This window comes from Serinus canaria, chromosome 10 (assembly GCF_022539315.1).
Source record: "Serinus canaria isolate serCan28SL12 chromosome 10, serCan2020, whole genome shotgun sequence".
Lineage (NCBI taxonomy): Eukaryota > Metazoa > Chordata > Aves > Passeriformes > Fringillidae > Serinus > Serinus canaria.
The window spans coordinates 730,677-752,023 of NC_066324.1; the positions used below are offsets into that span (position 1 = coordinate 730,677).

A 21,347-nucleotide genomic window follows, 5' to 3' on the forward strand; every position below is an offset into this window, starting at 1 on the left:
CCCACCGGAGCCCGGTGCGCTTCCGGGGCGGCCGAGGGGCTTCCTGCGGTGGGTGTGCGGCCGCGGTGCTGCTGCCAGTGCTGCTCCCGGCCCGGCCCGGCCCGGCCCGACGCGCCGCCGGGATGATCAACGCCATCCTCGTGTTCAACAACCACGGGAAGCCGCGGCTCGTCCGCTTCTACCAGCACTTGGTGCGCCACCGGGGCCGGCACCGGGCCGGGACCGCCGCTGGGCTGCGGCGGCGGGTGCCTGAGCCCGGTGCGGGGCCGGGAGCAGTCAGGGCTGCGGGCGCCGTGGGGCTCGGTGGGCTGGGGGTGTCCCGGGAGCAGGGCGGCCGCTGCGGCACCTGCCGCTGTCCTGGTGGCGTCCTTCAGGATGCCCCGGGTCACGCACGGGTGGCACCGGGACTGGCGTGTCGGCCGGAGCCGCGGGTGCCATGGGTGCCCACCCACCGTCTCCTCCTGGCAGGCAGAAGAGGTGCAGCAGCAGATCATCCGCGACACCTTCCACCTGGTGCTGAAGCGCGATGACCACATCTGCAACTTCCTGGAGTGCGGCAGGTAGCGGCCGGGAGGGGCCGTGCCGGGCTGTCCCCACCCCGCCCCGTGCCGGGCTGTCCCCAAGCCCCTCAGCCGTGCCCGTGTCCCCACAGCCTGTTCGGCGGCTCGGACTACAAGCTGATCTACCGCCACTACGCCACGCTGTACTTCGTGTTCTGCGTGGACTCCTCCGAGAGCGAGCTGGGCATCCTGGACCTCATCCAGGTGCGTCCCTGCAGGGCCCTGCTGCCCTGGCACCACTCAGGGCCGTTTCGTGGCCGTGCCAGCCCCGTGCCAGCCCTTCTGAAAGGCCTGAGAAGCCCTCGGGGCCGTGATGGGGAGGGGGGCTGCACGTATGCCCTGAACTTCTACGTGGCTTCTTCACCTGCGGGCAATCTGAAGGGATGTATTTAAAAGTAGACACATAGAATCATTTAGGGTGGAAAACTCCCTTGGGAGCACCAAGTCCAACCATTAATCCGAGGATTCTGGAGTCCCAGTTTGGAAGGGATCTCAGGGATTGTCTGATCTAGCCTTTAGACAATTCCCAACACCCTGGCATGTGAGAAATATCCAGTGTTGGGGAATCCCTCACTTCCTCATGGAAATTATTCAACACCTATTTCTTTGGAAAAAATTTTCCTGTTGAGCCTTATTGGAGTCTCCCCAAGAGGAACTTGTTCCCATCATTGTGTCTTTCCATGTGACTCCTTGTATGACAGGAGTTTCCAGCTTTGTAGCCACCCTTTAAACACCAGGATATGGGAAGAAGGTCCCCCCTGAGCCTCCTTTTCTCCAGGCTGAGCCCTTTCCCAGCTCCCTCAGCCCTCCTGGGGCTCCAGCCCCTTCCCAGCTCCATTCCCTGCCCTGGACACGCTCCAGCCCCTCCAGGTCTCTCTTGTCAGGTGGGGCCGGAGCTGGAGATGCCCCAGCAGTGCCACCACAGGGGACAGGCACTGCCCTGGGCCTGTGCCCGCGCTGGGGCTGACACAAGCCAGGTGCCATTGGCCTCTCGCTCACCTGGACACACCTGGGCTCATGTTCTGCCACGGTCACCAGCCTGCCTAGGTCCTTCTCCAGCTTTTCCATGTTCTGCCACGGTCACCAGCATGCCTAGGTCCTTCTCCAGCTTTCCAGTCACTCTGTCCCGTGCCTGGAGTGTTCCATGGGGTTGGTGTGACCATCTTGCCTGGTTTCTGCTGCCCAGGTGTTTGTGGAGACGCTGGACAAGTGCTTTGAGAACGTCTGTGAACTGGACCTCATCTTCCACATGGACAAGGTGGGTGCTGGGCTCAGGGCTGCTCCAGAGCCTGCATTTCCTCGCTGGGGCTGGCCAGGAGAGTGTGGGGATGGCAGGGGTCACTCTGGGGGCACTGAGATCCTGTATGGGAACCGTTGAAAGGCACTCACATCGTGACCTCCCCAGGAGAGACCCGAGGGCTGGGCTGGGCTGCTCGGAGCCCTGGGGAGCCGTGCCCAGCCCTGGGGCTGCCCCGGGGCCGGGTGTCCATGGGCAGGTGGTGGATCTGTGCTCCACAGCCAGCTCTGCTGCAGCTGGGCAGCCTCTGGCCTGGCTCTGGGGCGTTCTGCCTCTGCTCCAGGCCGTGACACCTCCTGGGAGTTAACATTTTACTGCAGCTGCCGGGAAAAGAAAAGGGAAGGAACAATAGGAGTGTTTGGAATTCAAAGTGCTGGGTAAACTGTGGTTTGAGCCACAGCCTGTAATGCTTCCTCTTGAGCTGGATGGAGATCCTGGGTGGAACCGTCCTCTTTGATCATGTCCTGGGTCACAAGGCTGAAGTTAGCTGGGAATAGGTGGCTGAAATAGGCTTGGAGCAGGGGGAGGCTTGGCTGAGGGTGCTGGGCTTGCGTTGCTGTTGATCAAGATTCTCTTGCTTTGCTGGAGACAAAAACATTTCAACAAAAAAAGAGCATTAAAAAAAAAAAAAAAAAAGTAAAATGCTCCCTTTCCATTGGTGATTCCAACTGGGGAGCTGGCAGGGAGGGGGAGTGAGCAGGTCTCGGTATCTCTGTGTTAACAGCTGCTGAGGTCAGGCTTTCGTTTCACTGTTTGCCCTGTTGCAAACTTTCCAAAATGCCACAACGAGATTTTCTTGTCAGCAAAAGTGTTTATCAAAGGAGGAAGGAGGGCCAAGCAGCTGTGGGAGAAGTGTTGGCAGTTGGCAGCTGCCCAGGTCACCTCTGCCCACAGCTGGGGGAGGATATGCTCGTGGGTGCTGACTCTGTGGGATGGGCAGGACCCAGCAGCTTTTCACTCAGCCTTGCTCTCAGCTTTACGTGAGCTTTGCTCTGTTTTCACTCAGCCTTGCTCTCAGCTTTACGTGAGCTTTGCCTGTAAAACACTGAGCCCCACGGCCAGCCCGCAGCCCTTGGGCAGGGCACACCACACCTTTGCCAGCAGCAGTGGGGTCACCCTGCCTCTGACCTCTCCTGACAGAAGAACATTCCAGGAGATGGGAATCGGGGGTTTCTGGTCGTGCAGACCCCAGCTCGGTCACCCAGGCTCTCCCAGCCCTTCCCATCCCGTGCTCCTGCTGCTTCCCAGCCTTGACTCAACTCTTGGCCATTATCAGTTGGTCCTCCGGTCTCTTTCTATATTTGGCACATGTTTATTTCTCAGATGTGCTCATGTTCCTGTGCTTCCCGGGGCTGGGCTGCAGAGGGACAGTGTTTGGGGTGCTGGGCACCTGCTGGTGTGTCCTGCTGGGCCCGGGTTGCCCCCCTGGGATGCCCACGAGTGTCTCCCCAGCCAGGGCTGTGAATGTCTCCCTGGGCTGGGGATGGCAGGGGTTCAGGTGCAACTTTGGCTGCATTCTGTAATTTTTCTTTTTGCCTGAAGTTCCACCTTGCACTACCTGCAGCACAGGGCCATGGGACCAGAGCTGTGGCAGGCCTGGGGTCCTATTCCTGCCATGGGCTGGTGGAGGGGCACGTTGGTCAGGCACCAGTGGCACCACGGTGCTGGGAGCCCCAGCCTCAGAGCTGCAGGGATGCCCTGTCCAAGGGGGACTCAGGGTGGGCCATGCCCAGCTCTTGGCCCTGCTTTCCACCTCGGAGGGGAGCGTGAGCTGCACTCAGCAGCTGCGGGGTCCCAGAGGGGACACAGATTGCTCAGGAAGTGCTGTGCTTTGGCTTGGAAAACAAAACTTGCTCAAGATTTCTGCCCTGCTGGTTTGGAGCCAGCTTGGGCTGAAGCCAGATCTTGAAGGAACGTTTCCTGATGCTCCCATATCCTTTTAGGCTGTGGGAGCCACTTGCTCCAGTTGCTTCAGCATGCATGGGAGGGGGGTTCCAGGGCTGTGGGGGGTCCCAGATCTGCCTGGAGCCCACTCTGTGCCCTGCTGATCCTGCACACGTGCTGCTGCTGCAGGCACGGTGGGAGTGGGACAGGAGCTGTGTGGAGCCCGGGCTGGGTGACCTCACAGAGCTGGGATTTCCCTCAGCAATGGCTGGGATCGCACGTTCTCTCCTGTTCTTTATTCTCCCCCGCTTTGTCCTGACGGTGTTATTCACAAGGTGTTCACAAGTGCAGCCTGGCTCTGTGAAACCATAAAACAATCTCATAACCCAACCGTGCTCCTGTGGAGCCTCTTTCACGGAAATAACTGGGCCCCATAAATCCATTATCTGTGCTGGGGGCTCGTTGGGAACTGCTGACTGTGCAGGCAGTGCTGAGCTGAGCCGGGTGCAGGAGGGAAGGGGGTTGTAGCCACCAGCACAGCCTGGCTGCCGCCCTGGGGATGGTTACAATTTCTGGGCTTGCAACTCAGCAATGTTCCTTTTCCTGTTCTGGCTGTGTGATTGCACTGGCCCTGCCTGGCTGTTCATCCTTGAACTCGAGGGATGCCAGGAAAGGAGCAGACTCCCTTGGCAGCTGTGTGCTTTTTCTGTGCCCGTGTCACAGCCCTGACCTTCCTCAGAGACAGGGCAGAGGCCAGGCTCTGGCCCGGCTTTCTGGGGAGAAGGAGCTTCTGGGGAGAAGCGTGGTGCCCCGTGAGGACCCTGCTGCCTCTGGGGTCATCTCTGGGACACATTCCTGCTGTAACCTGGCTCCTGGCCCAGGAGGGCCCAGCCGTGTGTGGGGGTGGCACAGTCAGGCTCTGCCAGTGGAGCCGGCTGCATCTGGCTGCTGCAGGGGCCCGGAGGGTGGGTGTCATCTCCAGTGGGGTGCAGGTGGTAAGTGGAGCTCTGGGGCTCCCTTTGGCCACCCTTTTGCTCTCCAGGCAGCTCAGAAGGGGGCAGGGGAAGATTTGTGTCCCTTGGGGAGATGCTGGCCCCTGACATGCTCCCAGGAGCGGGCCCTCAGCCTTCTGTTCTGTCATGCCTCCCTGGCAGGTCCACCACATCCTGCAGGAGATGGTGATCGGCGGGATGGTGCTGGAGACCAACATGAACGAGATCGTGGCACAGGTGGAGGCCCAGGGCAAGCTGGAGAAGGCAGAGGTGAGCAGTGACACTGCAGCTCTGCCCCGTGGGAGCTGATGGACCCTGGGCTGTGAAGGGGATGGCCCATGGGGACTGGGGTGGGCATGGGGGGGTATCCAGGATATCCCAGTGTCTGCCTGCCAGAACCTTCGGGATGGGGCTGGGGACACCCCTGCCCAGTGGTGCTGGTCAAGAGTGCAGGGAGCTGCCCGTGGAAGTGGTTCTTTTGTCAAGGATAATGACCCTGTGGGGTGGGCCCAGTGGTCACGGTCCCTCTGTCCCCAGGGAGGCCTCTCAGCGGCTCCTTCCCGCGCCGTGTCGGCCGTGAAGAACATCAACCTGCCCGAGATCCCCCGCAACATCAACATCGGGGACATCAACATCAAAGTGCCCAACCTGTCACAGTTCATGTGAGCAGCCCGTGCTGGGGGGCTGCCTGCTGGGGTCCCCGGCTCCTCCCGGGGCTCTGCCCGTGTGGCACACAGGGGCCGATGGTGGCCGAGGGCAGGGAGCAGTGACAGGGCTCAGAGAACGGGGTGGGGGGCTCAGAGAATGAGGTGGAGGGTCCCTCCCTCTGGACCTTGGCTCAGTTCTGCTCCCTGGTTCCCCAGCAATGAAGCTTCCTTCCCCTCCCTCCCTGCAGACATGCAGCCTCTCCTCGCTGTGGGGAAGGAGCAGCCTTCCTGGGATTCCTGGGATTCCCAGAGGTGAAAGTGTGCCTGTAGCGATGGCTCTGTCAGGAGCTGCAGGTTGTCCCCTCCGCCCTCCCAGCCATGGCTGTCCCCTGCCCTGCTCCTGCTCTCTGTGCTGGGCCCCAGCTGGGTGGGGGTCACTCCTGGGAGCTGCTGTGTGCCCTGGGGACAGCGTGAGGAGGACATGCTGGAGTGGGGATGTGGCAGCAAGAGGGATGGGAGCTGAGTGACTTGGGGGCTTGCAGGGTCAGGCCAACTGACTGGAGGGGCTGCTGGAGTGTGTCCCTGTGTCCCAATAAACTACCCCTGAACCCATGTCTGTGTCTGCTGTGGGTGTGTGGGACCTCTGGGGCTGGGGTCCTCTGAGGCCGGGGAGGAGCAGGGCTTGTCCTGGGGGTCACAGTGACCCCGATGGGCTCTGTCAGCCATGTACCCCACGCCCCTGGCTCCACCGAGGCTCCATCTGGCCACCAGCCCTTGGGGCTGGCCAGGGGCCCCTCCTCTGCTCCCCAGCTGTGCTCCGGGTTCTGCCTCCACTTCCCCTGGCAGGGAAACGGTGACTCTGCCGGGAAGGAATTTCCCCTCCCTGCAGCTTAACCCTTCCCCAGCTGGCCACTGGCCACATAAGCACTCCTGGAGGTCAAGGAGCTGGGCAACCTGCTGTGTCCTCTTCTCCGCTGGCTCTGCCTCTTCCTCCGCTTCCTCCTATTCCTCCTCCTCGTCCTCTCATAGGTGCCGGCGAAGGGCGCAGGTGAGCCGTCGTGCGGGGGCCATGTCCTGGGGCTGGGACGCGGAGTCTGGCAGGACAGAGACAGTCCGAAGGGAACGCTCCGGCTCACCTCAGGCCAGGGAGTTGGCGAGGGAGCTGGCGAGCTGCTCTGCGCCAGGTCGGGGGTGCGGGACTCGGCTGCCGTGGGCAGTGCCTGTGTCCGGCCCCACGACACAGCATCCCCCGCCGCTGCGGGCTGTGGCCGGCCACATGCGCTCCTGTGCAGCGCCCGGGGCGGCTCGGCTGACAGCTCGGCCCCACTGCCCGGCCTGCAGCTCGGCTCGGGCCCGAGACCGCGCCGGGCCGGCAGCCCCTCTGCCGGGGCAGCCCCTCTGCCGGGGCAGCCCCTCTGCCGGGGCAGCCCCTCTGCCGGGGCAGCCCCTCTGCCGGGGCAGCCCCTCTGCCGGGGCAGCCCCTCTGCCGGGTCAGCCCCTCTGCCGGGTCAGCCCCTCTGCCGGGGCAGCCCCTCTGCCGGGGCAGCCCCTCTGCCGGGGGGCCGCTCTCTGCTCCCAAGCCTTGGCTGAGGCTGCCTGAGCCGGGCCGAGCCCCCAGCCCGGGGAACCCCAGCCCCGGAGCTGCAGCCCCGAGGCGGTGGCGGAGGGCGGTGCGGAGCGGAGTGCCCGGCTGGCCGTGACCCGCTGTGCCCAGAGCGGCCGCGCTGGCGGGGTCGGCCGGCGGGCCCCCAGCCCGAGCGAGCGGGGCGTGCGGCCTGCCAAGGGCTGTGGGGGACAGCGGCTGGCAGCTCCGAGCCGCCCGCACGGTGCGGAGACAGTGCTGGGCGCCGGGCATGGCTCTGGGCATGGCTCCTGCTGGGCTGTGGCACCCGCGGGCGCCGGTTCGGCCGGGCTCAGCCCTGCCCGCCGGAACGCGTTCCCAAAGCCAGGCCCCCTCCCCAGCCGCCTTTCCCCTCCCTCAGCACTGCCTCCCGGCCCTGCTCTCCCCCCACGCTGCCCCGGGCCGTGCCCCCGCCCTGCCTCGCAGACGCGAGGTTAAGGGGGCGAGAGCTGCGGGTTCCTGCCCTGGCGCTTCGCAGGAAGCTTTCCTCCCTTCGGAGCCCAGAGCGCGGAGCCGGCGCGGGCGGGAGCACGGACGGGCAGCAGCACGGGCAGGGCGACCCGCGGGGCGCAGGGAGCGGCACAGGGCGGGCGGGACCCCGCTGGCCCCGGCGGAGCGCAGGAAGGTGAGCGGGCACTGCGCTGCTGCGGAGGCTCGGGGGGCACAGCCCAAGCGGGGCTCCGCGGGGTGCCTTGGGCTGCACCGAGCGGAAAAGGGGCTGTGGGGTGCGCGGGGGCTGCGGGCTGTGCGGCCAGCAGTGGGGTTCACATACATGGGGGTTATGGGGCCCTATGCAATGCGGGGCGTGGGGGGTCTGTGGGGGTGCATGGCAGTGTGGAGGGCTCTGGGGGTGTCAGCCTGTGGGGTGTGTGAGGCCACAGCCCCAGGGGACCCTGCGCCCACGGGGGTGATGCCCAACATCTGTGCTGCTCGTGGGACAGAGATGCCTGTGCCGCTGGCTGGGCTCGAGAGAGGAGTCTTCTGGAGGTGGGGACAGGGTCCTGCAGGTGGGGGAGTCGGGGTGTGGGTGCTGTGTCTGCTGCTCCCCCGTAACTCCATCCAGCCCCCCCAAGGCGAGCCAGTGGGGATGTCTGAGTGCTGTGCCCAAGGGGCTGTGGGGAGGGTCAGCAGGCCTGTTGGCTTAGGTGGAGGGTGTTCGCCTGTTGGAGGGTGTGCAGAGTACCTGGCACCCTCCCAGCCACCTCTGACCCTTGGGCCTGTTGGGGACTGTCCCCAAAGCCTTTGGCCAGAGCCAGGCTGGGGATGGCACTGAGAGAGCCAGCAGTGACCTCTGTTCTTGGGGCATGGCTGTGCCTAACAGGGAGTGCCAGGGACACCAGCAGCATCCAGAGTGGTTTGTGCCAGGTACGGTGGCCCTGGCAGGTGCCGCTGAATGCTGTCAGGGACAGGGCAAGGACTCCCTGAGGACACCACTCACTCATCCTGGTTTGCCCTTTGCCCCTGGTTGTGGCTCCTAGCAACAATTGCCCATATCTCCCTATGGAGAGATTGATTAGATCCTGAGAACAGGACTTCCTATTTTTTCCCAGTGTGTGACAGGATGTCACCCCCACCCTGGGTGGGGACCTCACCGTGCCCACTGGGGCTGGGCTCACAAGGACGGAGTTTGACCCCGCTGCCTCCAGGTACATGACCCTGGACTTTGAGAGGGCTGTGGGCAGAGGGAGCTCCGCCCAAGCATCCCTCCCACATTCCCCCGCCGCGGCCAGGCCCCTGTGCTGCACCACGCTGCCCGGCTTTCCCTGGGTGGGGCAGCCTGTGAGCTGTGCCCCCCGCACGCCGGGGCAGCCTGGACCCTCTGGCAGTGGCTCAGACCCTGTCACTCGAGGGTGAATGGGGTGACGCTGAGTCTGCATCTGCGCTTGGCTGATGGGGACACGTGCTGGGCCCCGCAGCATGGTGGGGATGTGGCTGCTGGCTGTGACCACCCGCTCTGTCCCTTCTTCTGCAGGGCCAGGCCTGGGGAAGGACGCCGGGGGTCCAGGCCCACAGCCCCTGCACGCTCCCTGATGGTGCCACCCCCCATTGCCAGCTCTGCCCCTGCAGCAGCAGTGCCAGCCGTTGGTGCTCCTGCCAGGCTGTGGTACGGGCGGGTGGAAAGCTCATCCCAGGGTCTGTCACCGCCCTGAACCCCATGGCCATTTAATCCTTCACCCATTAACTTGGACTAATAAACCTCGCGTGAGCGAGAGGCTAAAAGCCGTGCTTGCACCAGCGCCGTCCCTGCCAGTGCCACTCCTGCTGCCCGCCATGGCAGGTGGCTTCTTCATCAGCAAGACCGTGGGCATTGTGGCCATCGTGCTGGGCCTGGGGGCTGTGGCCACCATCATTGCCCTCTCGGTGGTGTATGCCCAGGAAAAGAACAAGGGGACATCAGATGTGGGCACCAGCACCACGGCCAGCACCAGCACCAGCACCAGCACCAGCACCAGCACCAGCACCAGCACCAGCACCAGCACCAGCACCAGCACCAGCCCTGCCCCCAACGAGCCCTGGAACCAGTGGAGGTTGCCAGCCACGCTGAAGCCGGAGTTCTACCAGGTGTCCCTGCAGCCCTTCCTGAAGCCCGATGCCAACAACATGTACATCTTCAAGGGCAACAGCAGTGTGGTCTTTGTGTGTGAGGAAGCCACCAACCTCATCCTCATCCACAGCAAGAACCTGAACTACACCATGCAGGGCTCCTTCCATGCCACCTTGCAGGCAGAGGATGGTGGCAGTGCCCCTGCCATCTCCCGCACCTGGCTGGAGACTCCCACGCAGTACCTGGTGGTGCAGCTGGAGGCTCCCCTGCAGCAGGGCCGGCGGTACCGGCTGTCCAGCAGCTTCACTGGGGAGCTGGCCGATGACCTGGCTGGCTTCTATCGCAGCGAATACACGGATGACGCAGGCAACAAGTAGGTGGAGGGCAGGGGACAGGGTGGAAGCCACAGGGCTGGCCCAGTGGGGTGGTGGGAAGGGGCGGTGGAGGGCGTGGGCTGGCTTTGGGGCTCCTCTCCCACCAGGACCATGGGACAAGTGTGTGGAGCCTCTGTGCCCTGCTTGCATTCTCATGGTGCCCCTGTGGGGATGGCAGAAAGGTGACCGGGGGGTGCAGCCTCCACAGGGACCCCCAGGACTGATGGGGCTGGCTCACAGGCAGGTGGTGGCCACCACGCAGATGCAGGCGGCTGATGCACGCAAAGCTTTCCCCTGCTTCGACGAGCCGGCCATGAAAGCCAACTTCTCAGTGACACTGATCCACCCCTCCGGCTATGGGGCCATTTCCAACATGCCTGCCAAAAGTGAGTGGGGCGGGGGCACCCCGCTGCGGGGCTGGGGGCCTGGCAGGGCTGTGGGATGATTCTCTGATCTCTACAGACACCAGGCAGCAGGTGATTAATGGAGAAATCTGGAATGTCACTGAGTTTGACACCACTCCCCGGATGTCCACGTACCTTCTGGCCTTCATTGTCAGCCAGTTCACCCACGTGGAGAGTAACTCGGAGAAGACACTGGTAGGATGGGGTGGGGTGCACCCCCTGCCCGCCTGGGTGGCTGAGCCTGGGCCCCTGATGAGTCCTGCATCCCTCCTCTCCAGATTCGCATCTGGGGCCGCCCCAAAGCCATCGACGAGGGCCAGGGCGCCTACGCACTCAATGTCACTGGCCCCATCCTCAGCTTCTTTGAGGCGCATTACAACACGCCCTACCCGCTCCCCAAGTCTGGTGGGTGCTGCGGGGCACTGGGCTGAGGTGCCCACTGCAGGGGGGAAGATGGCCCAGCGTGCTGTCAGCGGGGCACTGACGGGACCCCTCCACCCCCAGACCAGGTTGGCCTCCCCGATTTCAATGCGGGCGCGATGGAGAACTGGGGGCTGGTGACCTACCGGGAGAACTCGCTGCTCTTTGATGCTGTGTACTCCTCCATCGGCAACAAGGAGCGGGTGGTGACCGTCATCGCCCACGAGCTGGCACACCAGGTACCTGCTGCGCCCCTCACCCGCTGCCCTGACTGACGGCTGGCGGCTGAGGCAGTGCTGTGCCCTCTGCAGTGGTTTGGGAACTTGGTGACGCTGCGGTGGTGGAACGACCTGTGGCTGAACGAGGGCTTCGCCTCATACGTGGAGTACCTGGGTGCCGACTCTGCTGAGCCCACCTGGAACATTGTGAGTGCCAGGGGCGATGGGCGTGGGGGCGGGCAGGGGAGCAGGCAGCCCAGGGCTGCCCCGGTGCCCGGCGGTACAGCGGGGCTGAGGCGGGTGCTGGTGCCCTCTCTGCAGAAAGACCTGATGGTGCTGAACGAGCTGCATGCAGTGATGGCCACCGACGCCCTGGCCAACTCCCACCCGCTCTCCTTCCGCGAGGAGGAGATCAACACCCCAGCCCAGATCAGTGAAGTCTTTGACAGCATCGCCTACAGCAAGGTGTGCACGGGGGTCCCTGGGGTGGGGATGGATTCTGGGGTGTCCCTGGCTTCTCTGACCTGCTGTCCCTGCAGGGAGCATCGGTGCTGCGGATGCTCTCGAGCTTCCTTAGCGAGGACATCTTCAAGGAGGGGCTGCAGGTGAGGTGCTGCTGGTACTGGGGGGCGGTGAGCCCAGTGCAGGGTGGGCATCCCATGGTAGAGACCTTCCCGGCTGCTCTAGGGGAGTCTGACACCCCAGACTTGCCCTTGCTCACCCATCTCTCCTGGTGCTCTCCCACAGTCCTACCTCCACACCTTCTCCTACAGCAACACCATCTACACTGACCTCTGGGTCCATCTGCAACAGGTAGGAGGGGGCTGGTGCTCCTGCAGCATCCCCGGCCCTGGCTCCGGGGGGCTGCCAGGTGTGACGGGGTCCCACATGCTGGGTGAGGGTTGCGGCGCTGGCCAAGCCCCACGCTGGCCGTGCCCCTGGCCCTGGTGACCGGCGGTGCTGCCATCCCCGCAGGCGGTGGACAAGAACAACGTCCAACTGCCTGACAGTATCAGCAGCATCATGGACCGCTGGACACTGCAGATGGGCTTCCCTGTGGTCACTGTCGACACCCGCAGCGGCTCCGTCAGCCAGGCCCATTTCCTGCTGGACCCCACATCTTCTGTGGACAGACCCTCTGTCTTCAAGTGAGTGTGGCAGGGCTGGCTGGGAGCTGAGGGGTCAGGGGATCAGGGCCAGTCCCACCACCTGTCTGTCCACGGCGCAGCTACACCTGGATCGTCCCCATCACCTGGATGACAGGCAGTGGCCACGGGAACAGCAACTACTGGCTGACCAAAGTCACAGGTATGGTATGTCCTGGCTGTGAGTGGGGGTCTTGCTACCACCTCCACTGCCGTGGCACTGGTCGCAGTTCCCGGGGAGGCAGTGGTGGTGGGGCTGAGCCTGGCCCTCCCTGGCGGGTGGGGGTGCAGCTCTGGCAGAGCCTCCCGTCCCCTTCGCAGACACCAACAACGACTTCAGGCTCAACAGCCCCGACTGGCTCCTGCTGAACCTCAATGTCACTGGCTACTTCCGTGTCAATTACAACCAGGAGAACTGGAATCAGCTCGTCCAGCAGCTTGACACTAACCACGCGGTACACGGGGCTCTCAGGGCTGTGGTGTGGGACTCCATTCACACCACCCTGCTCAGGCTGCCCCGAGACACTGACTTTGCTCTCTCAGGTCTTCCCTGTGATCAACCGTGCCCAGATCATTGATGACGCCTTTAACCTGGCCAGGTGAGCTCTGCCTGGTGGTCTGGGTGCCACTGGGGTGAGGGGTTGGATGGGGTGGGTGCCCTGGGGTGGGCACTGCCAGTGGGGCTGGGGAGGTGATGCTGCCCTCACCCCTGACAGGGCCAAGTACGTGGACGTGACCTTGGCTCTGAACACGACACGGTTCCTGGGCCAGGAGAGGGAATACATGCCCTGGCAGGCAGCTCTCACCAACCTCAAGTACTTCCAGCAGATGTTTGACCGCAGCGAGGTCTTTGGGGCCATGTCGGTGAGTGGTGCCAGCCCCCTGTGCTGGGTGTGAGGGGCCAGGATTGCCCCCACGGTGGTGTGGGGGCAGCTGCCAGTGTCACTGGGCACTGACTCCCTCTTGCCCCCAGAAATACATGAAAAAGCAGGTGACCCCTCTCTTCGAGTACTACAAGAAAATCACCAATAACTGGAAAGATACTCTCAGTGACGACTTACTGATGGTCCAGTGAGTGCCGTGGCCCTGGGGCCTCCCTGACTGGGCTGGCTAGGGGGCACAGCCCTGGCTCCAGCCATCCCTGGCCGGTGGGTACCCTGTGCCAGACCCCACCCTCACAGCCTCTCTCCCCCAGGTACAACGAGGCCAATGCCATCAGCACCGCCTGCTCCTACGGTGTCACCGAATGCCAGGATTTGGCTGCCAACTACCTGCACGAGTGGCGGAACAGCTCCACCAACCCGTGAGTCCTGGGAAGCCCCGGTGCTGTGGGAGTGCTGGGGATGGGGCACGGCGAGGGGCTCCTGGCACCGACGGCTCTTACCCCAACAGGGTCCCCCCGAACCTGCGCTCAGCCATCTACTGCAGCATGGTGGCCACGGGCGGGGAGGAGGCCTGGGACTTCCTCTGGGAGAAGTTCAAGGAGGCCCATGTGGTGTCTGAGGCTGACAAGCTCCGCACAGCCCTCTCCTGCAGCCCCCACCCCTGGATCCTCAACCGGTACGTGTGGTGTCTGGCTGGCACTGCGCTGTGTCCCCACCAGCCCGTCACCCTCATCGTGTCCACTGCCCCTGCCAGCCCCTCACCCCCTCACCGTGCCCCTCCAGGTACCTGCAGTACACCCTGGACTCTACAAAGATCCGGAGGCAGGATGCCACCTCCACCATCAACAGCATTGCCAGCAACGTCGTGGGGCAGTCCCTGACCTGGGACTTCATCCGTGGCAACTGGAGGACTCTCTTCACCCAGTGAGCACTGCGGGGGACCAGGGGCACCCCTGACTGCCTGTGCCCCTTGAGGGTGGCACTGTCCCTTCCCCTGTCCCCTTCCCCCAGCTCAGCATAATTCTGCTCTCCCAGGTATGGGGGCGGCTCCTTCTCCTTCTCCCGCCTGATTTTGGCCGTGACCCAGCGCTTCTCCTCAGAGTTTGAGCTGCAACAGGTGAGGCTGGACCCCGGCCTTGGCAGAGCTGCCCTTTGCCAGCAACCCTTGAGAGGGGATTTCCTGCCCCTTCTGAGCCCAGGGGTCCAAGAGGCTTCTGTCCCTGTCACAGGCTGCTGGGTGCCTGCTGGGTGGTGGCAGGGATGCCCAAGGGCTGTCAGAGTGCTCCTGGGGGCGGTTGGGGTGCTGCGTGGGCTGCTGGAGGCTGTTGGGGTGATGCTGGGGGCTCTCAGGGTGCTATTGGGGCTGTCAGGATGATGTTGTGTGGTGTTGGGGGCTGCTGGAGTGGCGCTGGGGGCTCTCAGAGGATATTGGAGTGCTCCTGGGGGCTGTTGGTGTCCTGCCAGGGAGCAGCTGAGAGGAGCTGGGGTGGTGCTGGAGTGCTCCCAGGGGTTGTCAGGGGCTGGAGTGCTCCCAGGGGCGTTCCCAGGGGTGCTCCCAGTGGTGCTGGGAGCTGCTGGGGTCTGCCCTGCCTGCTCCAGCCCTGTCTCTGCCTGGCAGCTGGAGCAGTTCAAGAAGGACAACGAGGACATCGGGTTTGGGTCGGGGACGCGGGCGCTGGAGCAGGCGCTGGAGCAGACCCGCGCTAACATCAAGTGGGTGGAGGAGAACCGGGCCAAGGTGCTGAGCTGGTTTGAGAGCGAAACCCAGAGCGGATAACAGGCGCCTGCGCTCCCCTGCCTCCAGGACAGACCCTCGGCCACTCCACCCCCGCAGTGCCAGGGACGGGCCGGCGCCTGGATGATGGGCACGGGGAACTCGGGGGGCTTGGCAGGGGGAGGCCAGGCTGGTCGCTCTGGGCTGTAAATAAAACCTTACCCGGGGCACCCTGCGGGCCGGGGCCGTGCTGTGGGGACTGTGACACACCGGGTAGGAAGCACCAGGGGCCCTGCAGGCCCGGGGCAGGGCCCGGGGCTGTGAGCCCCCCGGCTGTTAGGAGCCTGGTGCTAAGTGGCTCTGGGGGCTTTGCTGACGCCAGCCCCCAGCCCCTCTGTCTGACAGCTGCGTGTGAGCTCTCCTGCTGGGCCCTGCTCAGGGGGACTGGCACCAGGACCCTCTGCCTGCGCTGCTCGGGGCAGGTGCTGCAGGCTCGGGGCAGGGCCAGGCTGTGACAGGTAGGAGGGACTGTCCCTCATGGGCCACCCTGCGCCCTGCAGGGTCAGAGCTGCCTTTGGGCACCGGGAAGGGATGAGACCCCAGGCAGGTGGGAGCTGGGGGTCACTGGGGCTGGGGACGGCCTAGGTGGTGAGTCCCTCTGCCACCTCAGCCCTGGGACACATCTGGGTGTGAGTTGGGCTGGCAGTGGGCACCGAGCCGCTGGCCCCGGGCAGCACCTGGCTGTGTGTGTGGGGTGCAGGCTGAGGGGTGCTCCCAGCCCTGCCCGTGCTGGGGTGCAGCCAGCAGGTCCTGCAGTAAAGAATAGGGGAGCACCTGGAGGATCCTGGTGTCTGTCCCATCCCGTGCCACTGACCCATGGCCATGCCACTGTCCCACTGCCATGCCACCGTGCCTGTGTGGGCGCTGTGCCCAGGGGTGCAGGCAGCTCCAGCCCCCCAGCTGCTGGGGTGCAGCTGGGCAGGACAGGCTCTGGCAGGAGCTGGGAAAATGAGCCTGGCTGGGGCCCAGGGATCTGAGCTGTGTGGGAAGAGCTGTGTGAGGTGAGTGGCTGTGGGACATCCCACCTTGCACCCCCTGCCACCCACCCCACGAGGACCATCCTCCACCCAGCCCAGGGACTGCAGGAACAGGGGCTGGCCTGGGGAGGGTCTTTGGGTACCTGGTGATGTGTGGGCAGCTGGGACCCAGGTGCAGGGATCCTGTGGTGCCCTGTGTCCATCAGCCCTGCCCTGGGAGGCTCCAAGCAGCAGGAGGAAGGTGCCCTTTTACCTGTGGCTGTGGCACATCTGTGGGGGGGCTCCAGGGTGGTGTAGCTGGGAATGCTCTGAAGCTCTGGGAGGGTCCCTGCAGCAGGGGTGTAGGGGGGTGACCCTACATCCAGCTCTGGACCCCTAAGCACCTCTGGGGCAGTGTCCCCAGCAGGGCTGCAGAGAGGTGACCCCCAGGCAGCCGTCCCCATGCCGGGAGCCCCCTGCAGCTCGGGGGGATCCCCGCCATGCCAGGTGACCCCCAGCCCGCAGTGCCAGGTGTGTCAGTGTCCTGGCAGCACCCAGACCCCGGGGACAGAGGGGACAGGGTCTCCCAGCAGGAGAGAGAGGTGGATGATGTAGCGGGTGGCGAGGTGCAGGGTCTCGATCCTGGTGAGGGCAGGTAGTGCCTCAGGTTCTCCGTGGGACCCCCGGACCCCTTCCTGCCCCGAGGGGACTCAGGGGGACTCTGCCGAAGGAGCTGGGGGTGCAGTGCTGTGTCTGGCCCTGGCTGGGCACTGTTCTGCGGGCCGGATCTGGGGGTAACCCCGGCTTTATTTGGGGCGGGGGTGCGGGGCCATGCCTCTGCGCCCACCTGGAGTTATCGAGCTCCCCCAGCCTCGCCCCGCTCCGGGCGGGCGGCAGGAGCCTGGGAATGCCGGGCCCATTTGCAGAGGTGTCAGATCTGACTCCTTCGGTCCTTAATTGGCCCTGCCGGCGCTGGGAAGTGTGTGGGGACCCATTCACACGGCCGTGAGAGATGCTAACGTGCCGCCAGCCCCGCAGCACCGCAGCGGATCGCCCTGCACCGCACCTCCCCGCACAGCCGCTCTGCCGGCGGCAGCGCAGCCCGGGACTTGACCTTCCCGTGCCGGGAGCCCGAGCCGCCAGCCTGGCACCCGGCAGAGTCCCGCAGCTCCCTGCCCTCTGCCCAGCCTGGCAGCGCTGACCCTGCACCAGACACAGCCCCGGGCGGTGTCCCTGTGAGCGATGCCTGTCGAGAGGGACAGAGGGACAAGCACGACCCCCAGAAACCACACAGGGTCTGATCCGGGATGGCGGGTCCCCAGTGGGCAGGGGAGTGTCTTGGGAAGGTCCCAGCAGGGCAGGAGGGCTGGGGGCTCCCAGGGGCACAGCCTGAGCTGGGCACTGACTGAGCTCTGTCGTGGTGCCATGGCACTGCTGCCTCGGGGCCCTGCACCCTGCTCCACTGATAGGGGCTGAAGGGATGGGGGAACCCCTCCTGCTGCCGGGGTGAGGGGCTGCAGGGGGTCCTGCTGCCACCAAAAGTTGGGAATCAAACCCTCTAACACTGTAATTTCAGTATTAGCAAGTAGCATTACTTTATTTCAGTGCTGGGTGTGCAGAGGATGTCTCCTACTACCTATACCACAGATGGCTAACAGACTAGTTTAAAACTTTGTAAGTTATTAATTACATTTCCCAAAACTCATACATGTATGCTAAACAGTCTCACAAATTCTTTTGCATATTTATATCACTTTTTGGAGCTTATTCACATAAGAGTAGGGGTGTTTGATGGTCTCTGGTGCTCATTTGGGGAACACCACATTCCTCAAATTATCTGGTTTTGGTCAGAAGCCAAAACCAAAGAACTTTGTTCTCTTTGAATACATCCCAGCTCTGTGGTCTGGCTGAGATATATTTTCTTACCAGTGCTGGTCAGGCCCACAGCCTTTAAGGCTAAGATAACCACTTGCACACATTGATACAGGACTAAGCCGAAGCTAAAGGAATTCACAAGACTTAAACACTCTTTGTCAGAATTAAAGATTTTCCCAACCCTGCGGGGGCTCTGACCCCAGGGCCGGGGCTGCCCCGGCCCAGCCGCGCTCCAGCACTTGTCCAAACAGGGAGGTGGGAAGCGGCTGCGGCGGGTGCAGAACTCATTACCCAGGAGCTCATCAGCTAATGCGGCCCGGGAGGGGGCCGGCAGGGGAGGGGGCCGTGCCTGGCCCGGGCCCTGGGGTGCAGCTCTCCTCTCAGACACCCCTGCGCCCCCAGGCTGGGCTGGATGATGGAACGGGGCTGGCACTGGTGGCCTGGGACGGGCTGGGTCAGTGCTGGGCAGGGCTCAGGCGTGCACACACGGTTTGGGTTGCCTGTGTCCCGGCTGTATCCCCTCAGCTGTGCCCCCGGCTTTGTGCGGATCCTGTGCCCCTCACGTTCCCGGGGCTTGGCACACCCCGTTTGGGGGGCCCTGCACCCCGCAGGACCAGCGGGCTGTGCACACCCGGTTTGGGGTCCTGTGCCCCCACATGTACCCCCAGACCAGGCTGTGCCCTCCAGCTCTGGGGCCCGTGCCGTGCCATGCCCGTGTCCCCTTGCTCCCTGATGGATTTTCCGTCCCTCGGCGGGGCCGTTTCCCGGGAAACCTTCACACCCGCCGGCCCCGACACCTGCGGGGCCTGGGAACGCGCCGCGGGGGCTCCTCCCAGCCCCGGCCCGGCCCTCCACACCCGCCCGTGGGGGCTCCCCTGCCACTGCCGGCATTGAGGGGTCCGCCAGGGGCCGGTGGGAGACCCGCACCCCCAAACCGCCTGGGGGGAGTCCCACAAAGTCACAGGGGAGCTCCCTGTGCTGCAGAGGGAGACCCGGGGACACGCCACCGCAGACCCACTGCAAACCCCACTGAAGCCCCATGAGAGCCCCACAACGCCCCCAGGGCACCTCCTGCACCCCCTGCACCCCCGTGCTGCAGCCCTGCTGCTGCTCCCCCAGCACAGCCGCTGAGACCCCTCTGCAGCGCCCGGGTGGGTCCCAGCCCCGGCCCCCGCCCCGCTCGGGGCCGAGGGGCAGCACCGAGCAGCTTCACACCTCTGGGGTGAAATTCGTCACCCCGTGTTCACAGCCGCGGCCCGGGCTCCCCCCCCGACCCCCGGCCTTTGAAGTGCTGCTGCTGCAGCCGCGAAGGTGCCTCTTCACACCTCCGGGCCGGCATAAAGTCGGGGGCTCGGAGCCAGCGGCACACCGGTCCCAGCCTCCGGCGCTGCCATGGCCCACGGCACGCTGCCCGCCGCCGCCCCGCTGCAGGACTGGGCTGACCGCGGAGCCCCGGACCCGCAGGGCTACAGCAGCAGCTCTCCCGCAGCATCGCCCGACTCCTGCGGGATCGCGTCCCCCGCCGCGGCTCGGGGGCCCTGCCGCGGCCACGCCGCCCCCCGCCCCAGGGGCAGGAAGGGGCTGCGGGGCGGCGGGGCGGCGGGGGTCCCGCGGCAGAGCGCCAGCGAGCGGGAGAAGCTGCGGATGCGGCGGCTGGCGCAGGCCCTGCTGCGGCTGCGGCACTACCTGCCGCCCGCCCTGGCCCCCGCCGGGCAGACCCTCACCAAGATCGAGACCCTGCGCCTCGCCACCCGCTACATCGCCCACCTCTCCGCCCTGCTGGGGCTCGGCCGGGGGGCGCCGGCCCCCCGACACTGTCCCCTGTGTCCCCGGGGCCTGGGGTGCTGCCAGGACACCGACCCCCGCGATGCTTCGCCACCCGGCGCCGCGGGCTGGGGGTCACCTGGCATGGCGGGGATCCCCCCGGAGCTGCACGGCGCTCCCGGCATGGGGACGGCTGCCTGGGGGTCACCTCTCTGCAGCCCTGCTGGGGACACTGCCCCAGAGGTGCTTGGGGCTCCGGAGCTGGGCTTAGAGACCTGGGGGTCACCCCCCTACACCCCTGCTTCAGGGACCCTCCCAGAGGCACTTGGGGCTCCGAACATCGGAATGGAGACCTGGGGGTCTCCCTCCTACATCCCTGCAGCCGGGACCCCTCCGGAGGTTCTTGGTGTTTCCAACATCCAGACAGAGACCTGGGGGCCACCCCCCTACCTGCCTGCAGTGGGGATCTCATCAGAGCTGAACAAGGCTGTCACCTCCACTGCGTCACCCTGGCTGACCCCTCCCCACTCTGCCGGGGCCGGGGCCCCCCTGGATCTCCCTGGTGATGTCCTGGACACGGGACTGCTGCTGTCAGAGCTCGTGGGCACAGGGACAGAGACCCAGGTACGTACTGGTGGGGACTGGGGTGACTCTCAGCATGGGGCTGGCGTGGGGTAGGGATCAACCCCCCTTGGGGCGGCCTCAGAGTCCTCTTGGTGTGGGGCAGTGCAGGAACTGGTTTTGGGGTAACAACAGCCTTGTCTGGGGTAGGCAATGGAGAGGTGAGCCCTGCTCCGTGCAGCGGCTGAGGTGGATTCCCAGCCTGCCCCATCCTTCCTGGTGCTTCCCTCCCTCACGTTTGTGGGGATCCCATTGGTGGGGACAGAATGGAGTCCCTTGTCCCTTATCCTGCTTGTCCCTGGCCAGGAGCCATTCCGGTGGGTGGGCTGTCACTGCCAGGACCCCAGCCCTGCCTGCAGCTCTGTGTGGTGCTCACCCACTCTCTGTCTGCTCCCCAGGATCTCTCTGCGGACCTGCTCTCACTGCTGGAGGCTCTGCTGCCAGCACAGCCCCGGCACTGACCCGGGTGAGTCCCCGGGCCTGGAGCACCCACGATGCCCGTCTGGAGCCCTGCAGCTTGGGGACACGCTGGCCCTTGGGCAGCTGCAGGAACAAGCTGCCCGTCGGAGCCTGGAGCCGTGCTGGACGCGCCGGGCGTGGCTGGATGTGAATAAACCCTTGTGCCCTCTCTGAGTGTCCGTGTGGCTGTTCCAGGAGCTGGGCACAGAATGGGGCTTGGCATGCCTGGGCTCTCCTCGCTGGGCTGCAGGGTTGGGGGCTGTGGGACAGCCAGGCACCAGCTGGGAGAGCAACCTGGGGGGGGATCAAGAGAGGCGCTCCCCTTGTCCTGGGGCCTGACCCCCGGCCAGGAAGGGCTGGGGGTCCCCAGCACCCTCCAGATCCAGCCTTCCCACCTGGCAGTTCTGGGCCTGCGGGAGCTCCCCGTGCAGAGTGAGATGGGTAGATTTGGGGTCCAGCTCGGTGTGGGGGTGGGCCTGAGCCCACGGGCTGGAGACCCTGCCAGGAGCCGGTGATGGGGACCCTATGCCCCCAGGCCCCTTGGTGGCTCCCTGAAGTCTGGGGTGCCCATTAGCAGGAGGGTGTTGGGACCTGTCAGCCATGTGCTAATGTGTATGGGGAGTATCCTCCCAGCTCTGGGGTCTGGGGTGAAGGGCGGGGGTTAATGAACCCCATGGAGTGTGAAAGGACTCTCTAATGAGGTTAATATCCTCTGCTGGGGCGGAGGAGGGGCGTGACAGAACGGGAGACAAGCCTTTGAGATGTAAAGCAGCCCCCTGGCCTGCCCTCTCCTAGGCTGCAGCCCCTGCTCTCCAGCCAGGGCTGAAGGGACCTGGGCACGTGCTCCAGCCATGAGGACACTGCCATGGGGACGACCACAGTCCGGGGGAGTAGCTGGCAGTCACAG

The 21,347-nt window shown here is 64.9% G+C and overlaps 4 protein-coding genes across 5 annotated transcripts in view; all 4 read left to right on the forward strand.

The window, feature by feature from the left end:
• The first annotated feature begins 12 nt into the window (after positions 1-12).
• The window catches only part of AP3S2 (adaptor related protein complex 3 subunit sigma 2), a 33,606-nt gene continuing 12,271 nt past the window's right edge, over positions 13-21,347 (forward strand). Inside the window, exons 1-7 of one of the 2 annotated variants that reach the window (XM_050978444.1) lie at positions 13-191; positions 469-560; positions 653-764; positions 1,747-1,818; positions 4,896-5,003; positions 5,271-5,395; positions 5,629-5,992. In XM_050978444.1, the coding sequence (XP_050834401.1) occupies positions 123-191; positions 469-560; positions 653-764; positions 1,747-1,818; positions 4,896-5,003; positions 5,271-5,395; positions 5,629-5,710 (660 nt within the window). In that variant the 5' untranslated portion in view covers positions 13-122 and the 3' untranslated portion in view covers positions 5,711-5,992. Of the gene's footprint in view, positions 192-468; positions 561-652; positions 765-1,746; positions 1,819-4,895; positions 5,004-5,270; positions 5,430-5,628; positions 5,993-21,347 lie in introns of those variants that run through there. The other variant, XM_050978445.1, reaches the window with a different exon arrangement.
• ANPEP (alanyl aminopeptidase, membrane) lies at positions 6,283-14,935 on the forward strand. Its single transcript, XM_009090224.4, has 21 exons — positions 6,283-6,428; positions 8,974-9,919; positions 10,161-10,306; positions 10,383-10,519; positions 10,603-10,729; positions 10,829-10,983; positions 11,056-11,169; positions 11,284-11,427; positions 11,502-11,567; positions 11,710-11,775; positions 11,938-12,110; positions 12,191-12,270; positions 12,429-12,562; positions 12,651-12,706; positions 12,824-12,971; positions 13,081-13,178; positions 13,303-13,410; positions 13,500-13,667; positions 13,775-13,915; positions 14,027-14,108; positions 14,610-14,935. Exons 2-21 carry the CDS (start codon positions 9,273-9,275, stop codon positions 14,766-14,768), a joined length of 2,949 nt encoding a protein of 982 aa, XP_009088472.2. The 5' UTR covers positions 6,283-6,428; positions 8,974-9,272; the 3' UTR covers positions 14,769-14,935.
• On the forward strand, positions 19,184-19,631 carry LOC115484161 (mesoderm posterior protein 1-like; the record flags this gene model as incomplete). Its single annotated transcript, XM_050978541.1, has 2 exons — positions 19,184-19,487; positions 19,579-19,631. Coding segments are annotated over 2 exons (357 nt in total), but the record flags the coding sequence as incomplete, so codon positions are not given.
• On the forward strand, positions 19,661-20,609 carry LOC108962011 (mesoderm posterior protein 2-like). Its single transcript, XM_030228624.2, has 2 exons — positions 19,661-19,984; positions 20,380-20,609. The coding sequence occupies exons 1-2, from the start codon at positions 19,706-19,708 to the stop codon at positions 20,440-20,442; spliced, it is 342 nt and encodes a 113-aa protein (XP_030084484.2). The 5' UTR covers positions 19,661-19,705; the 3' UTR covers positions 20,443-20,609.